This window comes from Ambystoma mexicanum, chromosome 4q, assembly GCF_040938575.1.
Source record: "Ambystoma mexicanum isolate Mex_15411 chromosome 4q, UKY_AmexF1_1, whole genome shotgun sequence".
NCBI lineage: Eukaryota > Metazoa > Chordata > Amphibia > Caudata > Ambystomatidae > Ambystoma > Ambystoma mexicanum.
The window spans coordinates 253,262,282-253,278,998 of NC_090928.1; the positions used below are offsets into that span (position 1 = coordinate 253,262,282).

The 16,717-nt window shown below is 44.9% G+C and overlaps 1 protein-coding gene across 6 annotated transcripts in view; it reads left to right on the forward strand.

The window, feature by feature from the left end:
- NINL (ninein like) overlaps positions 1-16,717 on the forward strand; it is a 1,017,292-nt gene that overhangs the window by 596,369 nt on the left and 404,206 nt on the right. For all 6 annotated transcript variants that reach the window (XM_069607820.1, XM_069607817.1, XM_069607819.1 and 3 more), the window contains 2 exons: positions 6,884-7,034; positions 7,169-7,234. In XM_069607820.1, the coding sequence (XP_069463921.1) occupies positions 6,884-7,034; positions 7,169-7,234 (217 nt within the window). The remainder of the gene's footprint in view (positions 1-6,883; positions 7,035-7,168; positions 7,235-16,717) is intronic.

Consider the following 16,717-nt stretch of genomic DNA (forward strand, 5'->3'; position numbering starts at 1 on the left):
CCTTCGATTTCGGTTCCAGTGGTCGACTACTCTTCATCATCCAGGTTTGCAGTATTTAAAATGAACAACAGCACAACTTCTGCATTTTACAAGAGGGGGCGGTCTGGTTGTCCAATCGGGACAGCCAGCCCCCCACTGGGATTCATCCCCATTCAAGCAATGGGGAAGACAAAGGGCTGTGGAGTTTTGGACTCCTCCCTCGCTTCCTGCCCTCACAGACAGACTGGAACCTGGGCGGTGATTCCAGGTGACACACGCCGTAGATTAAAAATCACACAAGAATTTTCCACCCTGGGTGTCAGGGGAAGGAACAAGAAAGGACAAGAAACACTAAAATGCTGAAAAAAGAAGACCGGAGCCATTTTGGTAAAATTAGCACCTTTGAGTGCCTTTACTGCAGCAGTGAACACAGCCCACGTTAAAGGTGCACCACATTAATACAAGGTATCACTGCCACCAGCCATTGAAGGTAAGTTTGTCTCTCTAACAGAATTGCTACAGTTTTAGTGTGAAAGGGGATACATTGTATCTCCCCAGCACTCCACATAAGGTGAGTTGTGCTGGATTCACAAAAAATGTAAAAGGGATCCAAAGATCCTTTCTACCCTTGGGAACTGTAGTTCTCTCAAGGTTAGCAAAATAAATAATTTAAAAGGGGAGCCCCTAGGGCAACCCAGCAACAACAGGCACTTATTGCCAATAAGTTGTTAAAGAGGATAACTTTAAAAAGACACTATGGAGAGTCCAGAAAATGACACCCATAAAAAGAGTAAAAGATTTTGTGAGTGTGGAAAAAGGTTCCCACTCAGAGGTATTAAGAAAAAATATCCCACTAGTAAAGCAACAAGTTCTAGGGTTGACCCAGGTCAGGAAGATTTACCATTTCTATGAAAATCTTACCTAACACCATCCCTATACTAGGTGAGTCTCACAGAGTCAAGCGGAGCACTGGTGGTCCAGTGACCAAGGGTTTAGGAGGAAAGAGGCAGAGCTATGAAGGTTTCTTCAGGTTTGCAGGTAAGTAAGAGTTCGATTTTGTAATTTAGAGGCCAATGTGTGGTTCACCCCAATGGGACACAGGGTGCTCTGCAGGGGGGTGCAAGGAACAGCACAACTGCAGCCCTCCAAGTACACAAGAAAAACACAGCGAGTCCAAGGTAAGTACCTAGGCACGGGACAGTACCTTTGCAATGAAGAACTTGATGCAGCAGGCTGGTCCCCAAGGTAAGGCAACAGTTGTCCCCATTTCAAATTACTGGGCCTGGATGGCCGAAGGAGGATCTTTGGAAGGATCAGATGGATGCACTCGAGCAGTGGGATGCCCAGTAGTGGATCTTCGCGGCACTGGTGCATTGGAGAACTTCTCAGGCTTTGGTTCAGCAATGGTTGTCGTCTGGAAGGCTTCTCTTTGGTTCAGTCCAAGACTCATTTGAGGGGGATGTCTAGGAGCGGAAGAGAGTCACTTGCATCCGAGAAGGATGCCCATAAAGTTCCAGCCGAAACTGCGCTTTGCAAGACATTGCACCGCAAAATGACACGGGCCCCAGGGTATTGTGAGTTTGCAGTCCAGAAAGTTGCAGCTCTTCGTGGGATGGTGCAAAATGCAGAATGTCTGGAGACTGGTTATGCCCACCAGTCCATGGGAGGAAGTCGGCTTTAAGAGATCTTCCCTGTTACTCGTAATTCGGGGTCGGGTCTTCAGCGGTCACTCAACGGCTCTGGCGGTCACTTGGAAGTTGCTGGGACGTCCTCCTTTGAATTCCTCTTCGGATCTTCAGTCCAGCGGTCGACTCTGAGGTGCAGCTCCAAGGCCCTCGCCTTTTATGCAAGAAAACTGGCTTAGCCCCCCAGACATGCCTCTCATGCAAATCTATGGGGTGGCTGTCCAAGGGGACAACCAGCCTCCCAGCTCAAACTGGTTCCAGGCAGGCATACTGCGGACAAAGACCAGGGGAGTTGCAGGTACCTCCCCCATTTCTTGTACTTTCAGGCACACACAGCCTTGGCTGGCTTTCCAAGGGAGCCCCCCAAAGACAAAAGACCCATCAAGAATGCCCCGCAAGGTAGAAGAAGGCTCAAGTAAGAACAAGTTATCATGAACAGGGCTTTAAAAAAATACAGGCGCCATTTTAGGCAAATGGTGACCCTAGTGTCCTTAGCGAGGGAAGCCTGTGACAAAGGTTCATCAAAAGTAGTACAAAAAGATACACTGCCACCAGCCATTCAGATGAACTTGTGACAGTAACTAAATGTTACTGGTACAGTGAGAAAAGGGAGACAATTTTTCCCCTCAGCACTCCACATAAGGTGGTGTGTGCTGATATTTCAAAATAGAAGGTATGGTCTGGAAAGCCGTCCTAGGGCTGCCCAAATCAACGGCAATCATGGCTATCCGAAGAGAACTGGGACTGCTATCATTGGCATCGATAGCCGATTTTAGTGCAATGAGACTATTCAGAAAAATCATCCTAGCAGACTCCCTGCCAATCTACGCTTTGATCAAAGAAGAACTGGAGAACGGTAACTGCGTCGCTTTCAAGAAATGGGCTAAAATCAGAGAAGAAAGTTTATCTGACATATCATGTACGGAAACAGATCTAAAAGAAAATCCGGATAAAATCAAACGTAAACCCGAAGAAAGGGACTGGATTAGGACATTGCATGCAGCAGCTGAAAACAAACTATTACGACACCTTCCGCCAACGTTTAACAAACCAAAAGTGCCAATCAAGTATGTCAGCAAATTTCCAGAAAAGAAAAAAAAGACTGCTGTTCATGAAAGCGAGACTGAACATACTGCAGACAAAAGAAATACTCGCCATTCGAGGCATGGCGGAAAATCAAATTTGCCGGCTATGTAAACACACGGAGAGCGTGGAAACGCTCAGGCACCTGGTGCTAACTTGTCCCTGCACCAAAAAAAACAGAACCACTTACCTGTTACCGCTGATTACGAACCCCTTGATGGCCCAGGAAGACGATATGTGGAACAGACTAATCTCCGGAGAATCCATAGGATGGACGGTGGCCATGGCGATCCTAGTCGAACTGGCTTTCACACAGATCAACGAGACCACCTCTTACTGAGGCCGCTTTCACGCAGCGAGCCTAGTGGACAAAACGTGCGACGACCTCTTTGTGGCCGACGTACCCCGCATCACTCACCTAGTTTGATCTGTGGAAAGCCTTTTTTTTTTGTAGAAGAACCCGGAAAGAAAGACTTCTCAAAAGAAATCTCAAGACATCTTTTGATAAAATTACAGGCTTGCCTGAAATATAAATCAAAATAAAATAAATAAAAATAAATAAAATACAGGAGGGACAAAAGGGGGTCCTCCCTGTCCAGGTAACATGTGTTAACACAGGCTAAGTAAAGAGGAAACCTCAAGGAGCTTCCAGTACCAAAGTGCACAGAAAGTGCTTTGTGCTGCAGTTATCAATTGCAGATGCCAGAAAACAGTGATGGAAAGTATAACTCGGTCCTAGGGTTTGTTAGGGGAGTTTTCCTGAAGTCCCACTTAGAGGTAAACCTTTAGTAAGCTATCCCAGTGGTTTATAGATCCTCAACTCTTATTATCAGTATGTACTACTCCGTAACCTTGGTAGAGTGGCAGAGCAGTCAGGGTTATCATAAGAGGAAGATGTGAGCTGTAGGTAAGTACACTGAACCTTCTTCGATTACATGAGTCCAGCACTCTGTTGAGGGGACTTGGACGAGTCGGATTGTGTCTCTGGAGGTTCACCTGGATCTCAGCAAAGACTTGGATAGATTCAGCATTTCCAAGATGATGCACTTCAATTGGGTTGGAGGTCTCCTGGTATTCACGTTCCGCAGTTCTGCAGAAGCACAGCACCTCGGGGGATGGCTCAGATTGTAGTTCGTCTCAGGACTGGTTGTTCCCACTAGTCAAAGGGAAGGAGTCGTCCTCTTTTATAGAAAAGGGGATCAAGATAGCAGTGGTCGTTTCAATGTTGCAAAGGGTCTGGTGGTCATCTTCGGTTACTTCAGTTTCCAGTGGTCGACTTGCCTTTCACCTCAGGAACCTCACCTTCTATTCAGTTTCAGCACACTCCTCTGCAATCTCTCTCAGCAGTTTACAGAAAGGGGCGTGTGGCTGTCCAATCGGGACAGCCAGACCCCCAGTGGAACCTGGTTCCATTCAGGCCCTCCGGCAGACAAAGAGCAGAGGAGTGAGAAAAACTTCCCCCCCACTTCCTGCCTGCCAAGACACACTGGAGCCTAGACGGGGACACCCAAGGGTTCCCGACAAAGGCAAAACACACATAGACCTCCCCCTCCCAGAATGGTAGAGAAGGGCTAACCAAGAACAACCACGCTAGAAATGGTGAAAAAAGAAAGGAGCCACCAAGTTAGTACTTAGGTGACCCTATTGTGCATATCCGAGACTGTGAATACAGTCTCCGGTAAAAAGAAAATAGCACAATAGTTGGTAGAACCTGTCCACTGCCACCAGCCAAAACTAGAGAGTCGTATATGTGACTTTAAAGTCATAGGAGCAGAGAAGGGGGATACTAAGTATCCCCTTGGCACTCCACATAAGGTGGTGTGTGCCAATCTCTCAGAATATAAAGTTTTAAGAGAGATACCAAGTATCTCTCTATCCATAAGAACAGTAGAAAGTAAGGTTAAGCAAAGAATCTCCAAGGAGAACCAAAAGGGTTCCCAGCAGCATTGCCCCATAAGGAGCTGTGTGCTGCAAAAGTTAAACACAGATGGCTTAAAAGGGAGATGGAGGAAAAAATACTCCATAGTTAATGTAAAACACAGAAAACAGAGTTCCAAAAGACAGAGCCCAGAAGAATGAATGAGTGGAAAATGGCTCCACTCATTCAGGATAGAAAGAAAAAGGTCCAGAAGTCCAACAAAAAGTGCTGCGGTCTCACTAGGAGATGAAGCATAACAATGCTAAATCTCCCTAACAGCATGGCGTAAGAGAGAGATCTTAATCAAGTAGGCATAAAGATTGGAGAATCTTAGGTTATTTTGTTAATTATTTTATATTTGGTATGTATAATTGCAGTCTTTTCACTTTCTATTTTGATGAGATGTTTTTATGAAACTTGGTTTTAGATTTTGGGCAACTATAGTGTTTTTTTAAGGTTCTCATGATATGAAAGTGGTGTTGGACTCCGCCAAAGCCCGAGATGCAGCCTGGTTCGAGAGGGAGATGCCAATGAAATGTTGATAATGAAGCGATGTTTGCAGGCTTTTTCGTTTTTTTTTTTTTTGTGCGACACTGATGTGATGCTTTTATGGATACTTGCACTTTATCCAAATCGAGATGAGAATGAATCCGTATCGGGAATGCTTTTCTTACTGCTTAGCTGTATCTTTCTTCCTTCACTCAGTCCCCTGCACTCCATTTTCCAGACACGTGATGATCAATGATATCTGTAGGGCGGCAGCTGTGTGGGCCATTCTTCACTCAAGTCATCAGAAATGTGGTTGATGTTGTGCCTGGCTGCTCAATGCTGCTTTCCACCCCCTTCTCTTCTCTTTTACTTTGTAATCTACCTGCATGATTGGAATAGGAGGAAAACAGAATGTAGAAGATAGAACATTTGTCCTCATTACACGGACGGCGGTGGACCAAGGTGCTATTAAGCACCTTGGTCCATGCCGGTAAAATACCGGCACCGCCTTGGTGGAAAGGGGAATTACCGCCCTATTCCAAGGTTGGTGGGGCGGTAATTCCCCCTTCCCCCATTGCCTTTCCCCATTCCCATTTTTGCCCCATAGGGCATAATGGGAATGGGGAAGGTGCTAATTATGGCACCGCAAATTGCGGTACCGTAATTAGCTCCCTGGCCCCATTGCGGGTTGGTTTTTAACGCCTGCAAAAAGCAGGCGTTACATTCTCCAACCCGCAAAGGGACCTCGTAGTAAGGCGGTATGGGTTAACGGTCACAGGTACCATTAACGGTGACCGTTAACCCTTACCGCCGTCCGTGTAATGAGGCCCATTGTCTTTTTGATCGCTTTGTCACTCCTAGTTTTAGCTTCTTTCCTGTTCTGAAAAGCCTCCCGCCAACATTTCTACATTAATCTAGGCTTCTGTAACTCCAGCTGCAGTTGGGGAACTTGTAAGGGGGTGCAGAATTGGATTGCATGCCCGGGTTCCGTGCCCATGGAATGTGCCAATCCTGACATAGCTATAGTTGTAAAAAGCATTCTCTGGCCCTACCCCACAGTGGCTGGTCGCCCACTGGTTGGTATAGGATAGGAGAGAGCCCAGAACTGGGAGAACCAGAGTGGAATAAAGGTAGCTTAGTCCCTCCTAGACATGTGTAGTTCGGACTGTGTGTCTACATAGGTCATACACATAAAATAAATCAGTTTTGAGTTGTGCATCTGTTTGTGTTGCATGTTTCTTTCTTCAGCGCTGATGTTCTGGTGCTTATGAGCAGGATTTCCACGGTGCCCCACTCTGGTGAGGGCGTTCCAGAGCTCTTTCCCTCAGTGTCTGGACTGATACCTTGCTTAATGTACCTCTTCCCATAGGAAATGCAGTATTTATTGACAGTAAGAAGAGGTACTGGTTCACAACTCGTTCATGAAGTCCAGATTTTTTATCTTGGGGCGCCCCTGAACATTGTGGCCTTCCATCTTGTTGAGCCTAACCCGCATTATCCAAGGATTTTATGATATGTTATTCAGACAATTAATATTTCTCCCCGCCATTTATTGCACATGTCATGATAGGAGTTGGGCAAAAACCTTTCAATCTTAGGAAAATGCACTTATTTCACTTGGTCATCTGCATGGCTCACTATCCTTCCTGTTGTGATCTGCTATTGTGTCATCGGGAAGTGTTTTTTGATGGTGCTTATTTTGTTTGTCCTTTCACTACCCACCTCCCAGGAGCTACGGGACCGGAATGATGAGCTTCAGGTAGAGCTGGAGAAGCTGCGCTCGCAGCTAAACGAGAACAAGCACCACAACTTGCTGAGCCGACGTAAAGATCTGAAGCAACTACTCATGAAGAGTAAAATCAACAGCAATCTGAACGCAGGTGACGACAAATGCACAGTAATAATGTAAAGCAAGATATAATACATGTCTATCTTTCACGTGAACTACAGTCTGATTTTCAATTCATCCAAACCATATCACTTCCTTTTACAAAAATCTTTTTTTTCTTTTTAGAAAACCTGGGGAAGAACAAACTTTCTTTTAAACTAGGCAGGAGTTCATCCACGTTAGGCATTAATGGTAAGTTTAAGTCGCAACATATTATGTCAGAGAAAATATAAATGTTAATGATTTTGGCATTCTCCTTTTATCAGTTTACTACTTCTTCCTTTTTACAGTTTACTCTGTGAGGTGCACCTGCCCTCTGAAAACAGACTTACTGAGACCTACACACAATGCTATGTAGTCCTGTCTTTATTTTTAACAACATGGAAGCCTCTCCCCTCCTCTGTCTCCGATATGTCTGGCCTTCCACTTTTGTAAACCTCCTCTGTTGTGCAGCAAAGCTGCATTCTGCAGCTCAGCTTAAAGTCACATTGCAACAGAGGGAGGAATATCCCAAATGTGACAAGGAAGAGTAAGATACCTAGGAATAAGCAACACATTTGTTCTCATAAATATTAATGAAGGATATCCTGAAAACTGGTCAGGTTTTCGGCCCTCAGGCCTGCGGTTGCACAATTCTGAACTAAGTCAATGCCACCTCTTTCCTTTTAATTGTCACAGCCCTCACTCTGTAAATAAATACCAAAGCGATACCTGATGGTGCCTATTAAGACAGGTTTTGTACCACCGTCTTTTAAGGATGCTACAACTGACCCTCGGGCGAAGGCTAAAACACCTGACAACAAAGGGTAGCGAAAACTCTCTAAGAGCAGGCAACGCAGTCAGAGCAACAAGGCTTGTATCTCAGGAAAGGGTACCAGGTCAGCGCAGATGTACAATTAGTCCACATATATCACTCTAGAAAATACACCACACTGATGTACTGAAAAATATATACTTTATTTAAATAACACATATGAGACTACCAGGTCAAATAAGGACTTTAAGTTTTAATACACAGTTTTAAAAAGGTACCAGCCTATTATAAAAACAGTTAAGTAAAGTAATCTCCCAACCCCAATGTCTATATGTGGGACAACTACCCAGAGGTCATTACCCAACATAAAATAACAGGAGGGTGGGGAGAACCAGGGAACCAACAAACCCACAAACTGGCAAGTACCCTTTTGGACTGCACAGTTAAGTGCACAGCACAACCCTAGTATATGTGGAAGACCCTCAAACTGATGGCCAGCACCTAACACATGTGGTAGAAGATACAAAGAGAAAAAACACAATTTAATCCTACAGGGAAAAATAGATGAAAAATCCCTGATGATTAAAACAATATTCAACATTAATTTAGACACCTAAGGGCTTTATGACTGTATTAATGTGTAGTGTGAAGGCAGCATGAAGTAAGACACAGACAACAGACTTAAAGATGTATTAACTTAAATGTCAGGATGGTTGAACACCTAACTTGCCCTATGGTAAGGTGGGATTTCCCTACCTGAACGAAATGAAGGAAAGTCTGAGTCAAAGAGTTTAACTTAAGTCTGTCTGTGTCCAAAACCTATCCGTGCCCTCACATCTAAAGATAACAAATGTGTAGGGATGCCAAAGCTGAAAGAAATAAGTGTTCAACTCAAAGTGCTGAGCTTCTTCAAGCTCACGGCTTACTTTCAGCTCTGCTTCCCCAAGCATAAGAAAGTTCCATGAAAACATCTCAAAGTGTATCTTTCTCCAGTTCAAGGTGATACAGTTCAAACCCAAATCTTGGAGTTACCTTCCCCACGTTTCAGGTAGTACAATCCAAAAGCAAAAGGGGTCTTGAGACTCTGTTCTCAGGACAACAAGGGTGGTCCCTTTGAGTCTCAGGGTTCCCTTCCCCAAGACTTCTAACCCACCACTTGTTAAAGTCTTAACAAAATACCAGGTCAACCTGACCTTCTTGCTGGCTCACTTTGCCAGTTTGTATGCAGTGGTTTCATTAGGCTGTTGCTCGGTGTCCTTATATTTTACCATGCAGGGCTCTCTGGTCTAGGCGCAGTTGGTAGACCACACGGTCCACCCATTACAGGGTGTGCAACCAGGGCCCTGGGACTCCTTAGCACACACACAGGTTCCTTGGCAGTTGCTCCTGTGTACCTTCACTTAGTTCCTTTCATTGGCCTCTTGACTTTATGGGTATTCTTGCACTTCTATGGTTTCTCCTTATTAGCCACTTGACCCTGCCACCATATGTCGCTCATCTCTTGCCAAGCTATGGTATTGCTGCACTGCATTCACTCCTAAAAGTTCTCAATTTGGCTCGTTTCACGTTTAATATTCTTGACTTTGATGTTTGAATTAAATCGTTGTGCAATATGTATTCTGCTCAGTGTTAAATATTCACTTTTATTGCTCAGGTTTAAAGTTCTATTCAGTTCAATATTTTATATGCACCATTTGGTTTCAACGTTAAGTTTCCCTTTTTTTTGTTACTCAATAAACATGTAGTTGTTTTACGGTTAAGTTTCCCCTTTTGTTCAGTATTCAATAAGCATTTCATTGTTCATATTACAGACCGTTGTTCATTTGTGATCCTGCTGGAACGCCCCAGAGAGACTATGCCCTCCCGACGCTTAATGGTCTTCTGCGCTTCTTCTCCAGTAGTTCCTGCGACTTCCCTTCTGCTTCTAAAGTCAGGAAACCTCACTGTTGCGAGCCCCGCTAGCCTGCTGTGTGCCTTTCTGCACACACCGGCAGCTTCAGTGCTTCTCTCGGGACACAGAGAGCATCCTCTCTGCTACGGCTCCACAGCCGCTCCTGCTGCTCGCTCTAGGATCTGGAGGCTCCGAGGCTTGGGGAAATCACACGGCCCATTCACATCGGGTCCCCTAAATCTGCATGGGTTGTTGCTAGGCGGCCAGGCTCGATCTCCTGTCCCACCGCGGCTGCCTTCGCACACGGTTCCTATGCTGCTCTCTCCGTGGCTCCCCTTGTTGCACTCTTCCTTTCTCTGGCTGGGCTGGCCTCCTCTTATACACCTGCAGCCCCTTGACAGGCTGCAGGTGTGGATGACCAATAAGTCGTGCCTGACCACAATTAAAGAGACATGCCTGACCCTCAAACTCCTTGCAGGCATCTTCTTCGTCCCAGTACCAAAGTGGTGAAAAGGTATAATATTCATCCATCTCAGATGCCTCTTCTTTGTCCCAGTACTGTCAAGTGTCACATGTGGCAAAATGAGGTGAGCTGGCTTATAATAGCCCATAAAGGTTGGGGGAGGGTTAGGTTGGTAGTCAATCAGGAAGGGGGATACCATGTCTCGCCAAGGGTACCCCAGTCCCTCTCCTCAAGGATCATCCACCCAGGTGCTCCCACCTCGCTTTTCCACCCCCAGGGTCAGACTCCAAGAGTGATGGCCTTTTTTTCCTGGCCACCTGCATAGAGGATCCAAGGGGAGTAGGAGTGAGAATGCCATTAGGTTTCTCATAGTAGTCACATATAACACCTTAAAGGCACAGAGAGGATGGAACCATATTAAACCCTAGCCTAAGGCTCTTGTGAATCAAACATTTCAGCAATGGCCACCTTCCTGCTGCATCCCATGCGGAAAAAAATACACATTGTAACTAGATGTATTTACTGTGTTTCAGGTACATTTATCATAACAGAAATGAAAAGGATAATGTAAATATGTATATAAAACCACAGGTAAGTGCAAAAATCATGAAACTTGGTCCAGGGCTTATTGAACCCCATAGGTGATCCAATGAAAATGTTCAGGGCTGGTAAGTGCCCAAGAGTCAAGTTTAGGAGCGGTCCAGGTAAGTTCACGGTTCCATTGGAATGAGTAGTAGAGGGTTAAAGCTCCATCAGTGTTAGTGAAGGTACATCTGTTTGAGCCATTAATGCTGATTCTGTGATGGGCACCCCCAGAGAAGGCCATGGGAACCCCAAAAAAGGGTTCACGTGGTAGAAAGGTAGAACCAAGCCCCAGCAGAAGAAGCAGAACAGGAGGACCCTTAACAGAATTCAGTGGGAATCGCGGTAATGGCTCGGCTCCAAGGAATCTCTACCCTGGACCAAAGGGACACGTAGGGATGATTAGCTGGAATAATCTGTTAGGGAGAATTCTCGTAAATGTGCTAATTCCCTTCACCTTCGAAACCCCCAGCAACTTTGCTGGATTTTGAGGACTTGTTTTTTTTACCTGGAAAGAGTGTGAGCCTTTTTTCCCACTCTTTCATGTATTTTGATGTGTGTTTTACTCTTGTGTTCTTTGATTATGGAGTTTTAAGATAACTCCATAGGCATCTTTTCATGTGTGTTACACAGCACCCTCAGTGCAGTGACGCAGCAATGTCTTTTTAGACTTCCCAAAGTTTTACATACCTTCTCTGGGATAAACTACTGTTTCCCAGACAATGTAAGGTTAAATTGACTTTACTAGTCCTTTTAAATTCCTAGACCCAGCACACACTATCTTCCTATAGAGTGCTGGAGGGGTTACCTAGTACCCCCTATGTCTAGAAACTCATGTAGCAGTCAAATGATACCCTTTCCTATCGAAATGGCTGGTGGCAGTGGTTTTACAACGAACTACCATGATTTTTCCCGACCGCGAACACTGGTAGTAAAAAACCACAGGAGCCATGTTTTTCAAGATGGCGCCTTAAGCCCCTTTATTTAAACGGGTCCCGGTCTTCTTTTTTCACCATTTCTTTTTGGAAAGGTTCTTCTAGTGTTTGTCTCTGTGTGCCAAACTATGTTTGGTCCCTTTGTTTCTATGCCTTTGGCAGCCTTCAGGACTGAAGACTGCTTCTGGGGTGGCCAGAAAGTGAGGGAGGTGCCCGGAAATCCCTGTGCTTAGTCTCCTAGGAGACCCAAACGCACTCTGGCGTGATTAGCTGGCTGACTGTCCGGCAAGGACAGCCACCCTGCTTGGTGAGTGGGAGCTAGGCTGGAATGAAAGGAAGAAAACTGTTTAAAAGGCAAGTATCTTGGACTGGAAAGCAGAGTCGAACACTGGAACAAAATAACCAAAGACGAGCTGAAAGAAGACGGCTGCTGCAACGCCTTGACCGTTGGTTTGCCCGGTGAAGCCCTGCTGCAGGTCCTAATCACCAAAGCTCCTTCAAGAAAGACTTTTTTCCTTTGAGTTGGTGGGACCAATCGACTCGTAAGCCACCTGGGTAACATTCTCAGAGCTGGTTAGGATTAACCAGGGGGAAGGACACCAGCGTGTGTGCTTGATGAACAGCTACTTGAACTGAAATGACTCCATTTCGTCAGCATTTCTTTTCTCACAACCCGTGCAGTGCAGGAGTCCCCCGACGTCTCCCTCTTGTCCCCACGATTGAGGCTCAGGAACAGTGAGATCTGCAGGAACTGCCAGGAACCAACGACTTCAGCTGCTTCTTTTGCTTCATACTAAGGTATTGTGCCAACCCGATTGAGACAACGCTTCTCTCACGGTGAAAGGTTGTGGAACTTTCTCAACTTGCAGGACTAATCAGCTTGTGACCCAACACATGATTCTTTTTCATACAAACAACTTCTGAGAACTTTCGCAAAGACTTTACCGTTTACTTCAAGAACTGCTCTTTCCTATCCAAGACACTAGCCCATTGACTTTGACCTAGGCCTATTGAACTGAATTGAGTCCTCTAGTAAACTATAACTATTTGCACTGCGTAAGAAAGTATTTGTGATCTCTTCTATTAAATTGTGCCTTTGCCCTCCTATTTAAAGTGACTGAAATGCTATTTTGCTCCTATTTCAGGGGAGCGTAATTTACTCAGAAATGTATTGGTTTGGTATTGGAGTGTATTTGTGCATGATATTATGTTGCCTCCTTCTAGTGAATGTTTTCTAAATGATTGTGTAATAAATTAATAAGTGTTTTACAAAGAAAACTTGAGTGTAAGTGTCTACTTGAACCACTGTGATTGTAAGACCTCTGTGTAACCTCTTGTACTGCTCACATTACCTCTTGAGATAAGCATGGCTGCTCAGCTCGCTACCACAAACTGTGTAGTACAGACTTATACCAAAGGTTGATTTTGCTTACACCTGTAGTCCTAATTGTATGTGCTGGTCCCAGAGGGTACTGCATGCAATTCTGCCTAATATAATCGTCCACCCAGGACCCAAAGGTTTCTTGATGCCCTATTTGTGTCCTATTGATTTTTACCTTCTATAAGGTTAAGAGACATAATGGCAGAGGCACTTCAGGAGAAGTCTGTTAGGCAAAGATTGTATGCAGCACCCTTAGGGTTCACTACAACAACTCTGACTACAGGTAATAGGAAACCCAACCTTTGGTATAAGCTTGTACTACAGTTTGGTAGCGTGTTCAGCAGCCATGCTTAACTCAAGAGGGGTCAATGTGAGCTGTAGGAGAGTTACACAGAGATTCACAGTGATAAGTATTCAAATAAACACCTACACACAAGGTTTCTTGAATAAATAATTATTAATTTATCAGTCAGTTAGATAAGCCTTCTTCAGAAGGGAGCAATATAAAATTAACACTCAAATACACTTCAAAACACACACTCTTAATTTTATAAAATCAGTGAAGACCCTTTTGGAATGGCCCACAGTCACAACCTTCACCCTCGGGTGACTTCAATAGCTAGGGTGCCGGGGACGTTAATATCTTACTGCTTGCATTTAGAATACTGTTAGAAGTTGGTAAAAGGAAAAGGTTATTTAAACAAACAAGAGATCACAAATATTCTTAAGCAGGCAAATCATTTTGGATCCACTAAACAGTGATTCAGTTTAACCCGCTAGGCCAAAGTCAATGGGCAAAAGTCTTATATAGGATGAAGCACCTCTGGTAGGTAAGTAGTCTTTGCACAATGTTTTAGAAGTCTTTGAAGAAAAGAAGAATCAAATGTAGGGCCTCAATCTGTTTAGACTTGTGAGTAGTAGAAGATGCAAGCAACTCTACAATGAGAGTTAAGTTCTCTCAGACTTTACAGTACCTTTGTATTGAAGAAAAAGTCCAGCAGATGACTTCTGTTCCTGTGCAGCTCTGCAGATCTCTCTGTTCCTGGTCCACAGTCGTGGGGACAAGAGGGAGGCGGTCGGGGGACTCCTGCAATGGGACGGTCACCGCTCGCAACCGGCAATCATTCAAACATGTGTCACTTCGGTGTTTTGGCTCTTTGCGACAACCGCAAATAGCAATACCACGGTTTCTGGCTGTCGAGATGGACTTTCGTTGCATCTGGGGTCCCGCACTCTGTTGAGGGGGCTCATGCTCGGTCAGTCCTGCTTCCTGGGAGTCCAGAGGATCTTCCTGGAGCTCTTGGCCAACTTGAAAGCAACATACACAATCTTGTGTTCCTCTCCCTGGCTATTCAGTTTCCAGCAGCAACTCTGTGGAAAGGCGACCTGCTCTGAGAGAATGTCCAGGTGGCTTACTTTGGAGTTGATTGGTCCCACCAAATCAAGGGGAGAAGTCGTCCTTGCAGGGGCTTCTCTGTCGATAGGAATTTGGAGTTTCAGCACAGCGGCAAGGCTTCACTGGGCAAACCAACGGTCCAGGGGTTACAGCAGACGTCCTCTTCAAGTTCTTCTTTGGTTCCTTCGTCCAGTGGTCGGCTCTGCCTTCCAAGCCAAATGCCTCTACTTTTATTCAGTTCTCTCCTATTCATTCCAGTCTAGCTGTCAGTCACCCAGCAGGGTGGCTGTCCTTGCCGGACAGTCAGCCGGCCAATCGCTACACAGTGCATTTGGGTCTCCTAGGGGACTAAGCACAGGGAGTTTCGGGCACCGCCCTCACTTCCTGCCCACCCCAGATACCCTGGAGCCAGAGGCGGCCTTCACTCGTGAATCCCGCCAAAGGCAAAGCGAACAATGGGAAATCTCAAGAAGGACCTTTCCACAAAGAAATGGTGAAAAAAGAAGACCTGGGCCATTTTGACAAAAATGGCACCCTTGGGTGCTTTACTGCAGTTGCGAAGGCAGCCCGTGGTAAATGCACACCACAGTAGTTAAAACGAAGCCACTGCCACCAGCCATTCAGTGGAAGGAGGAAACATAAAAATGTTACATGAGAAGCTAGACAAAAGCGGGTACGAAGTAACCCCTCTAGTACCCTACTGTAAGATAGTGTGTGCTGGGTGTAGAAAGTTACAAATGTAAGTAAAGTCAATTTCACTTTACTGCTCTAGGAAACTGTAGTTTATCCCAGAGAAGGTTTTTAAACCTTTGGGAAATCTGAAAGACTTCCCTGTGCCACTGCACTGAAGGTGCTGTGTGACACAATATAAAAGATAATGCCTATGGGGTTTGTCAGACAGCACAACCAAAAGAAACATAATGTTCAGAAATCACATTAAAATACATGAGAGAGTGGGAAAAAGGGTCTCACTCTCTCCAGGTAAAAAATCAAGTCCTCAAAATCCAGCAAAGTTGCTGGGGGTCTCTAAGGTGGAGGGAATTGGCACATGTCGGAGAATTCTCCCTAACAAAGTCCGACTTGCCACTGAAAAGATATCAAAGAACCAAAAAGACGGGGGGAAAAGCTGTTAGGGAGAATTCTCATTTATGTGCTAATTCCCTTAAACTTTAGTGACCCCCAGCTCTTTTGCGGGACTTTAGGACTTTCTCAATTTTATCCTGGAGTGAGACCTTTTTCTCATGTATTTTGATCCGATTTCTGCGTTTTCTTTGTCTTTGTAGTCTGACAAACTCCATAAGCATCCACTTTTGTATGGTGACACACAGCACCTTCAGTACAGTGTCATAGTGAAGTCCTTTGGATTTCTTCTCTTGGAAACTACTGTTCCCAAGAGTAGAAAAGTGAAATTTACTTTACCTACCTGTTTTTCCTATGTAGGCCCAGTACACCCCATCTTATGTGGCAGTACTGGGGGTTACTTAGTAACCTCCTTTCTTACTTACTCATGTACAAAATGTTATGTTACCCTCAAGACTTTAAATGGCTGGTGGGAGTGATTTAATTTTCCTACCATTGTGTGTTTTTACCGCAGGCCGAGTCCTCAGCTGCAGTAGTGCACTCATGAGTGCCCATTTTGTCAAAATATCTTGCTTGGGTTTTCTCTCTCAGGTTTAACCCTTTTGTACTGTTAGGGAGAACTCTCATAAATGTGCTAATTCCCTTCACCTTAGATCCCCAGCAACTTTGCTGGATTTTGAGGACTTGATTTTTTTAACCTGGTGGGAGTGTGAGCCTTTTTTCCCACTCTTGTGTTCCCACTCTCATGTATTTTGATGTGTGTTTTACTCGTGTTCTTTGATTATGGAGTTTTAGACAACTCCATAGGCATCATCTTTTCATGTGTTACACAGCACCCTCAGTGCAGTAACACAGGGAAGCCTTTTTAGGCTGCCCAAGGTTTAAATACCTTCTCTGGGATAAACTACTGTTTCCCAGCGAATGTAAAGTTAAATTGACTTTACTAGTCTTTTTAAATTCCTAGACCCAGCATACACTATCTTACAGTAGAGTGCTGGAGGGGTTACTTCATATCCCCTGTGTCTAGAAACTCATTAGCAGTCAAAAGCTACCCTTTCCTATCGAAATCGCTGGTGGCAGTGGTTTTACAATGAACTACCATGATTATTTCTGACTGCGAACACCGGTAGCTAAAAATCATGGGAGCAATGTTTTTCAAGATAGCGCCTGAGCCCCCTTTGTTTAAACAGGTC